Genomic DNA, 10,776 nt, shown 5'->3' with positions numbered 1-10,776 from the left:
CTATGAGCATGAGGGATTTAATGTGACCATAATCTAAAATGCATCAATTACTTATTATTAATATAAATAAGGCTTTAGTTTTTTCTGGATATTATATTAACAAAATTTATGCTTATATAAAAATATATAATTAAGGCAAAGCATAAGATCTAAAATAGGCGCATATGTACACGATTTTAACTAGGGAAAGCTAGGGCTGGTTTTGCATTGGGACCTTGCTACCAATAATTGAAACTTAAAAGGGCATAGTTTATTTCAGTCAAGGCACCAATGATGAGTGTTGAACTTAGCGGACTCCATCTTTCCACGTCCAAAAGAACCGAAGTTGTCAAAGGTTGGACCATGTTAGCTAGTGTCCCTATTCCCAAATACAGGTGTTTTCTTCACATCAAAACACCACCTTATATAAGTGGATTCCAACTCCTCATTCAACCATAGATTCCCTTAACTAGTAGTAGTGGGTATCCCTTTCAATAACCTACCGGAAAATGTTTTTATCTTCCCTCTCCCTCATTATGAAGCAACACAAATATGTATAAAATTCCCCTTCAGTTCTGATGTGGGGTTCCTCCAAATCTAAACATCCAATGACTCAGGCCTACCCTGATCTATTCTTATGTCTCTAATTTAACCATCACAGTACCTACATTCCTAGTCGCATACCACATATAAATAAACTACGTAGTGTGTGTGTGTGTATATATATATATATATATATATATATATATATATATGGAGACTACTTTCATGCTTTTGGTTTGTAAAGATTATCCCATAAACAATTTCTCCAATGAAGTTGTTGTGCATGTTTGTTTCTTGCATCAGAAACATAGACCCATGGCATTTGAAGCATGTAAAAATATCTAGTCAATTCATATGAATTCTGATTTAATTATTAAAATTGCTTCACTAAAAATAAAAAGTGGAAGAAATAATTTTTTAAATTGGTCACTCATGTTCTGTTACATTGTCTTCTCATTTTTATATTTGCAAAAGGGCACCTTTAAAGCATATTCAAATCGCCGCAAAATCTATTCTTTCCCTTGTCTCATAAAAAGGTGTATGCCAATCTTCGGTATGCACGAAAGGAGGCAGATATAAAATCAGGCAATTAAAATACATTAATCTGATGAGCATATATAGTCCTTCACTAGTTAATTAATTCCTAGATAAATCGAAACTAGCTGCATTTGATCACAGATCATTAAAAAAATAAAGAAAAAGAAGCTTTTTTGAATTTTGAGTAATTGAACACAGCCAGCCTCTAGTTAATTTTATAAGACACGGCATTGTAATAAATAGATTTGTTTTGAGGAAGAGTTTCATAATTAATTATTGGCTACTGTAAAAAAAAAAAAATAATACTTTCTTGAATCTGAGAAAGAAAAACAATGGCAGTTTTCTACTAGAATCTAGAATTCCCTATGTTGCAACGCTTATTGGCCTTTGACTTCGTGAAATTTTTGCCAACTTGAACAGTGTTGAAAGTTATTGTCAAGATTCAGTTGTTGAGTATGGGTTCACTAAAGTGGTTTAAGCCAATCGGGTTTGATTCTTCCTTACTTATATTCTCTTTTAATTCTTTGTACGTAGCTAACAGATGTGGACTTCAACATATATCAATCGGGGAAGATTACTAAAAAAACTCCTTGGCATGACACAATTAAGTAGCTAGTGCTTGCATTATGAACTATAAATACAGCTTATTACAATTGCACTTGTTTATTAATTAGGTTACATGCATTATTAATTACCCTTTCCATGAATAATCCAAGCTTGAAGGAGAGAGGGGAATAAAAGGAGAATCCAATGGATGCTAGCTGGTGGTATCTGTCTTGATTTAGATAAAAAAAAGTAAAGATGTAATTGAAGATGGAGCATCTTATAAAGAAAAACAAAAAATGGGATGGCAAAGTGCACCATCTTTTAGATGATCCACCTCATGAGTTTTCCCTTTTGACTCAGCATCAGATAAAATTAAAAGTAAATTAAAAGAAGGGTTTTTCTCATCCTCTCCACAATGGGCCCCAAATCTTATTTGATCCAATAATAAATGCTTAATTAAGATGATTTTCTCTAAATTAAGAATTTGTCATCGATCTGTGATCATGTCTATCAAATCTTTTCTTTCTTGCATAATTGCGTTGTGTATGTATGCATATAGATAGCTGGTTCTTGCATTTGTATGCATCTGCAATGAGTGTCCTTTGCTAGCAACCAGACTATATATCCCTCTATTTGAACTTTATTATTATCAAATCATAAAGGAAAGGATTTATAGATAGGACCGATTGTGTGCTATAAATATGATTGAAGTTGCCTATGATATAAAATTAACGATGCTCATACATATACCTATAGCCTACCTATCTTCTTAGAAAGACGAAGCCCCTTCCAATTGGGTAACTTCTAACTAGTGGCCAAGCCACACTAGGGCCAAGGGGGCACTGGGTCCCCCTGGAATTTCTGAATCTCTTAGGGGTATATTAGTAATTTTATTAAATTAAGATAAGAATATCACTTTTTTTATGTCCTTGACTTGGACAAATTGATACTCATTATTCTATACTATTAACGTATGGTTGGTTGACTAAACAACCAATTTTCTAGCTCAGAAGTGATCATAGATTATTTTATTTTTTATTTATTTTGTCTCCAATCATCTATAAGGAGAAAAAAAAAGTTATTATTCTTTAAGGAGGACAAGGTTCTTGACTTCTTGTTACTGTAATTGCATCCTCAATTACTTTTTTTTTAATTTGAAGAAAAAAAACAGCATATGTCATAATTATAATTGGAACAAAAGTATAATTATAAAAATAAAGTCTTTTTTTCAAGAAAAAAAAGTCTATACTTGTGCAATAAAGCGTGCGATAGGAGATTAACCATATATTCCTTAGACTTATGTTTTAATATACAAAATAAAATTGATATTAAATTTATATTTTTATGTTATTAATTATAAAACTGAATTAATTATCAAAATAAAATGAATCATTAATCTTACTAGTTACATGAAAAATTCCCTTCATAATAGAGTAGGAGATGAATTACTAAATGATTGCTTGATGAATTATATTGAAAGAAATATACTTATAAGTATTGACAACGAAATTATTATGATTAATTAAATTTCATTTAATAAAAAACAAACAATAATTATTGTAATTTACTTATAATATCTTATTAACTTCTTATTAGAAATTCTCTTATCAACTTATGTCTATTTTATATATGTTATTTTTATAAATTATATATTTTAATTGAAATCCCTCAAATGAATTCTTGCCTCGTCACTACTTCTAACCTTCACAAAAATGCAAGGGAAAAAGAAAAGGAATTCAAGAGAAAATTCACTGAATATAGAGCTTTTATTCTTAGTAATCCATTCGCAGTATCTTCTCATACCCTAGAGGTATGTAGAGAGATTAATTCATGAAGGAATTAATTACGTTGGTACTACTTGGCACTCATTATTTTTTATGTAAAAGTAGTGAGAGTTTAATTTTCCATGATCAATCACACCAAACACAGCCATTCCTGTACTTTTCTTTAGAATGATGCTTAGCACCTTTTTATCTCTCTATAATATATGAGGCTGCCTAAAGGCGGCAGCGTTGGGAATGAAGGGGCACTGTATTTGGAAGGTGGGAACCTAAGGTCAAAGGCCTCTCTATTGTTTCTTCCAACTTGCAACAAAATTATCACATTTTGTACTATAAAGATCCATACTACTCTTGGTTATGACGCACTTTTCAGAGGTTTGCATTGCATATACGAAAGATAATTGTGACCTAAACATTATGAGCTGCATGCTTCCCTATTATTATTATTGTTATTATTATTATTATTATTATTAATCAATCCACTTGGTTAAATTTATTTTTATTTTATTCTTGAATTTTATTTGGAACTAGTTGGATGTTTAATGAGATGTTTTAAATTATTCATCAATGCTTTGTACTCATAATACTAAAAAGAAAATTAGATTAACAACCGATCGATAAAAAAAATTAGATTAGCATCCAACTAATTTAGTTACTAATTTATTAAAATTGATTGTTAATCGATTTAATCTGTTATAATGAGGCTGATTATAAATAATAACTGACAACCAATTGATTACTAAATTAATTAAATTTAAAAAAAAATAAAATTTTTATTAAAAAAATATCGATTGCTAGTAGCAATTGAAATTAAAAAAAAATTGATGCTTTTAATTTTATAATTATTTAATTATTTTGTAAATCAGTTAGTATTTGTAATTAATTTACAATCGAAAAGTAGATTATTAATTTAAAAATTATAAAAAATAAATAAATTTCTAAATAACAAATAAAAATTTCAAATAAATAAAATTTTCAAAAATTTACTAAAATAATAAATTATTAATAAAAAAATTAATACTAAAAAATTAATGTAAAAATATTATGAAAAAAATTAAATATAAAGAGATATTTAAAAGACACTATTAAAAAGTATATATATATATATATATATATATATATATATATATATATCAAAATGAAAATATAGTAATCTTAATTATTAGTCTCATCATGAGAACCACAAAAGTTAAAGAGAAATTAAAACTTCTCTATCCATTTAGTGAACGCTTGAAAATTACGAGTCTTTAACCCCTTGTACTCACGTAGCATAGTTACAAGATGTACAAGGCCTTGAAGCCATGAAATAGTTAACTTTATTTTTCTGGGTCTGTTTTTCTTGCCTACTTGATGAACAAGAAAATTACAGTCTCTGATCCCACCTTTAATTAAAGTTTTCTTGAAAGGGCGGGTGCAAATATATATAAAAATATCATATCATCCTTGGCTCATTGGCTGCCCTTGCAGGGATACTCGTTTCCACTCTACCAAACGTTGCAAAAAATCCTTAACCTGCAAGAATATTCCAAATTTATACATGCATAAGCTAAATATACAATATCTAGCCATGCAAAAGCACATATATGGAAACAAATTGGCAAAAACTTGCCTGGGTGGGTTCCTGTAGATAATATGATGCATTTGTGTCCTTGGGAAATTCAGAGACTAGGATACCAAAACCTTGTCCTCTTTCTCTTAATACCTATTCACAAACAAAAACCGATATAGCTAGCTCATTAGCCTTACAACATCTCAAAATCTTTAAAATAAATAGAATAAATTTAAGCATTGGATACCTTGAATGCATCTTCATCTGTTCTATCATCTCCAATATAAACAGGGAAAACATCAGAACAATTGGCAAATCCTGTAGCAATTAGGATATATTAATTAAGATAGTTAGAGGATGATCAGTAAGTGACCAATATTGTATTAAGGTTTAATGAATAAAATAATCTAGTGGGGAGGTGGCCACTTTTTGGACAATCAAATGAAATTTAATAATGTCTTAATTATTATTAATTAATTAATTAATACCACAGAAAGCTCACCAAGTGAGTCCAACAAAAATTCAAGAGCCTTCCCTTTGTCCCATTTAATAGTAGGACGGATTTCAAGTACCTGCATAAGATAATAATTATAAAATTAGTATTGAAATTTTTTCAAAAAGAAAAATAAATTATTTAAACAAATAATTTGATGCCACGTCAGACCTTCCTCCCTTGAGTAAGGCTCAGCTTTGGGTAGTCTTTCAAGACTGACCTAACTACTTGGGCCAGCTCACTCCATTTCTGTAATTTTCATGCATTAAGTTAGTTAATATCACACTTGAAAAAGTGTATATAAACTATGTAAAAGTTAAATGTTAAATGATTTGATTTCTAATATTTCCTACCTTCTCATCAACACACCGAAAATGGACTGACAAACAAAACTTATTGTTCTCCACCTTAGTTCCTGGAGTTGATTTCGTTTTCTCTACCAATTCCTTGTAAACCTGAAGATTAATCCATTGTAATTTAGTCATTTTAATTCTGATAATCAAATGTTTCTGCTCAAAGATTTGCAAGACAATATACCTCATCGATCATGGGTAGAAATTCACTTGCAGGCTGGAAGATGAGAGCTTCACTACCCTGAAGAGTGAGTGAAGAAAGAATGAGAAAACAGAGAAGGAATATATATATATATATATATATTCTACAGTACAGGAGCTAAAGCCGACTTACTTTTTTGTATTTGGAACCTTTTGCTGGCCCCTTAATGTCCAAGCCATGGCTTCCAGCGTAGTACAGCTCTGCTAATCGTACAAAGCTATACACCTACATATATATATATAAAATAAACACCAAAAACTATACCAGCAGCAGCAAGAAACCAAGAAGCTTTGTATTGAAATGTACCTTGTCTCTGCATCTCCCACTCACTATAGCAGTAGGGAAACACCTCGCGAGCTTCCTCACTGTTGCTCTCATCTAATTTAAAGGGCAAAAGAAACTTCAGTAACAATAACACTCGCCATACAGATATCTACTATCGAGGGAACTGTATTTAATAGTGACAAGGGCTTCACCTTCTTGGACATGAAAGCTTGATCTGGGTCATCAACAATAGGAGAAAGGGTACCATCATAGTCCAAAAACATCACTATTTGCTTCCCTTTCGATGCATCAATTATCTGCTCAAACATGTCCAAGGCAGATGGGTGATGAAGCTGCAAATGTTGTAAAAAAAAAAAAGGATCAATTGCCTTTGGACATTGCCAAAACCAAAAAGCCATAAATAGTGTTGGGTTCTGTTTTGTTGGTAAGTACTCACAATCCATGAGCCTTGGTCATCGGTGAGGGAGGGTGTAGATTTGAGGTGGGTAGGAGATGAGGCTCTCATTGAATCAACCCAGGCGTTAATCCTTGCTACTCCATTGATTTCAAGATTCTTGGGAAGCTTCTTTCTTGAAATGGAGATGTACCCACCAGGCGCGGCGGGCGGTTTCTGTGCGGCGGTGGGGAAGATAGAGGAGTTAGACACGTGCACTGCGGTTGCCAAGTTGATGGTGGATTTTGGATCAGACACTACCACATTTTGGTTCGTCATCTTGGCTCTAACGTCCCTACAAAAACAATCCATAATCGCTCTGTTTTTTGGTATAGAGAAAGTACCAAAGAAGATGAAATGAATCAATAATCAAAACAGACCCATTTGAGAAAATAAGGTACTGAAACGATACCTTGAATTCTGGAAAGGAATAAGCTAGAAATGAAGAATGAACAGAGGCGGAAAAAAAACAGAGAACAGAGTGCTCTGTTTTATGACTCTTTATCTTTTAAGCTTAAAGATGGGATAGAACGAAAGACGGAAACAAATTGCAGAGAGAAGCCAAAAAACAGGCTACAAAGATTTGAAGAAAAGAAGAACAAGAAGAAGAGATAGAGAGAATGTGTGCTTGTGAGACAGGCGGAGGCGAATGGTTGATTTTATAGTTGGAATTTGAACCAGACACTAACGGACAAGCGGGCCTCCCGTACCCAGCCATAGTCGTCAAGCCGACCGCAGCAGGCGGTCGAACCGAAATAACTAGAAACCAAATCATTGACCGGTCCAATACGGTCAATAAATCCATTGAAACTTCGACCCAGTCACACTTCATTGAATTTAGTGATTTATAAAAACGACTGGGCACTCTAGATAACAGCCACGTAACTCTCGTTTAAAAAAAAAAAAAAAAAAGCCACAGCCACAGAAATTATAAGGTGAAATGTTGATTTCATGTAGCATGAATATATATTTTATATAATATTATGAATGTCTTTTATAATTATTTTGATTTTAATTTATTATGTTTATATTTTATATAATTGACTGTTGAATTTAACTTTCACATTTTATTTAATAGTAGTTATCAATAAAAAGAGATTTACTTTATAAAAAATAAAAACACCATAGAATAAGAACTTCTTATATTTTTATTTTAATTATTTAATTTTTTTTTCTGTATGATTTTCTTATGTAATATATATTAAGTTTATTGGCTTATTAAATTTCAATATATTAGGTTTTATTTTTTACTAATAATAAATTTATTATCATAAAATCTTATTTTAAATAATTTTAATATAAAATATTTTAAAATTAAAAATTTTAAATTGTTAAAATTTCATAATATTTATTTTAATATTGTATTAATAAAATATATTATACTATAAATTATGAAAATAAATTACTATTATCATTTAAAAAATTATTAATTTATAATATATATATATATATTAAATTTTTATTTAATTAAATATTGATTCAAGTTGAATATAAGAATGATAACAAGTCGGATATTTTTAAATATTCAAACCGATTAAAGTTTACTGGATGGATTGGGGTAATATATAATTGAATTTAGGAATGCATAATGAATTGAGAGTATATTCGAATTTTATATATTGATATTCATCATTCAAACTTATTTATATAAATAACTAATTAAATATAAAATATAATTTTTATAACAATATTTATAGATTTTATATATTTATATTTTAAATAACTAGAATTTAAATATTTTATAGAATTATTCAATTTCAAAATATAAATTATTAATAAAAAGTTTTTATTAAAAAAAATAACTTACGTAGATTATTAATTAAAATACATTTAAGAGATATTTAAATTTGAAAAATATTAATTAAGTTCGATTTCTGATATGATAATTTTAATATATACCCTACCTTTTGTTATCCGTATTTAAATATTAGTTAACTTTTAAATCTCTATTTTTACTTGTATAAAAATCATTTGCTTTTGAAAATTTTAAACCTTTGAAAATTTTAAAAATTTATCACTAAGCTTAGACAATTTTTGAGTATTCAAACCGAATTTAAAAATCGAATTCAATAGAAGTTTTTAAAAAATAACATAATTGAAATTAAATATATTTAAGATTTGAATTGGACTAAAATCAATATATATATATATATATATATATATATATATATATATATATATATATATATATATATATATATATATATATATATTTGAATAATTTAGTAATAATGAGATTATTTATAAGTAAACTTTGGTATTTGAATTAAATTATTACAAATTTGATTTAAACATAATATCTGTGAATAATATATTTTTAACCACTAGATTAAGTTAGATTATGCTACTAGTTAATATTATTAATTATTTTATATTTATAATACAATGCAATTTAAGTTAATGAAAAATAATTTTGAAATTATATATATATATATATATATATATATATATATATATATATATATATATATATATATATATATATATATATATATATATATTAAAAAGTATAAAAAGTTAGTTTATTTTAAATGACAATTAAGTTCAAAATTTAAATGGTAATGCAAAATTGACTCTTCTTGACATAAATTGTAATGTTTTTTTAAAAAAAATTGAACTTCAATTGAAGAATTAAAAATTAAATTAAATTTAAATCAACAAATAAGAAATCAAACTGAAATCAAATTATAATATTAAAAAATAAATCTAAAATTAAAAATCTAATTGTATTTAATTTAATTTAAATGTTTAATTATTTATAAAAAAAGAATTTAAATTAATAAATTATCACAATATTATATTACTTAATTTAATAATATGATTTTCTTTTGCAATGTCGTAGTGTATTACGTTTCTTTATTGGTTATGAAATTACTATATATTAAGTTCTATTTTTACTAATAAATAAATTTATTATCATAAACCTTATTTTAAATATTTTTTAATATAAAATATTTTATTTTAAAATATAAAATTTCAATTAAAAAATTTAAATTGTTAAAATTTCATAATATTTATTTGATATTGTATTAATAAACTATATTATACTATTAACTATAAAAAAAATTGCCATTATTATTATTTAAAAATATTTATTTTATAATTATATTTAATGCTTATTTAATCAAATATTAATTGAACTCTAGTTGAATGGCAATAGGTTAGGTTAGATTTGAGTTCTTTGAATATCTAATTAAATATAAAATATATTTTTTATCATAATATATATAAATTTTTATATTTTATGTTTTAAATGAGTGGAATTTAAATATTTTATATGATTATTAAATTAAAAAATATTATCAATAAAAATATTTTAATAAATTATTAATTAATTAAAAAATGTAAAAGTAAATTAATTTACATATTTAAGTAATAATAATTAGATTTGAAATTAACTCATATAATTTATGATAAATTTTAATTAAAGTCAAAACTAATTTAATTTTGAAAATATTAATTAAATCAAAATTTTTATAAAATAATTATCGCATATATTCTACTCAATGTCATCCTAGTTGAATACCGATTAACCTTTGCTTCTTTATTTTTTACTTATAAAAATCCCAATTGCATGTGAAAAATTTTAGACTCACCACTAAGCTTTGCACTATTTTATTTTTTCAAACCAACTTAAATTTTGAATTAAAATTCAAAAAATAATCTAATTAAAATTTAACATATTAAATCGAACTTATATTATTATATTTGAGAACTTTATTAAAATTTCGACTGAAATCAATTAGAACCAAATAAACTTAATTAATCAAAGATATATATTAAAAAATAGTAAGAAAGTATATTATGTAATATAGTTATAATTAATATATATATATATATAATTTTATTATAACTAATTAAATTTTATAAATATAAAATTTAAATTATCTAAAAAAATCTTTTATTTTCTTTATTTGTATTAATAATTATATATTAATAAATTTAAATGATTTAATTATAATGATATTTTTTATAAGTAAACGATAGTATTTGAATTCAATTATTACAAATTTGATTCAAAGTGTAAGTTAGGATTTAAATTAATATTTATTAATTATTTTATATTAATACAATG

General features: G+C 26.4%; 1 protein-coding gene across 1 annotated transcript; it reads right to left on the bottom strand.

Moving 5' to 3' along the window:
* Window positions 1-4,604: 4,604 nt before the first annotated feature.
* On the bottom strand, window positions 4,605-7,104 carry LOC110638685 (probable trehalose-phosphate phosphatase J). Its single transcript, XM_058154301.1, has 11 exons — window positions 6,705-7,104; window positions 6,460-6,600; window positions 6,290-6,361; window positions 6,116-6,208; window positions 5,966-6,022; window positions 5,782-5,883; window positions 5,600-5,677; window positions 5,438-5,507; window positions 5,183-5,253; window positions 4,996-5,088; window positions 4,605-4,898 (listed from the first exon to the last, which is right to left on the bottom strand). The coding sequence occupies exons 1-11, from the start codon at window positions 7,011-7,013 to the stop codon at window positions 4,824-4,826; spliced, it is 1,161 nt and encodes a 386-aa protein (XP_058010284.1). The 5' UTR covers window positions 7,014-7,104; the 3' UTR covers window positions 4,605-4,823.
* Between the last annotated feature and the right edge of the window lie 3,672 nt (window positions 7,105-10,776).

The sequence above is a fragment of the Hevea brasiliensis genome, chromosome 10, assembly GCF_030052815.1.
Source record: "Hevea brasiliensis isolate MT/VB/25A 57/8 chromosome 10, ASM3005281v1, whole genome shotgun sequence".
Lineage (NCBI taxonomy): Eukaryota > Viridiplantae > Streptophyta > Magnoliopsida > Malpighiales > Euphorbiaceae > Hevea > Hevea brasiliensis.
Note: the sequence above shows the minus strand (reverse complement) of the source record. Positions and strands in the feature narration are given on the sequence as shown.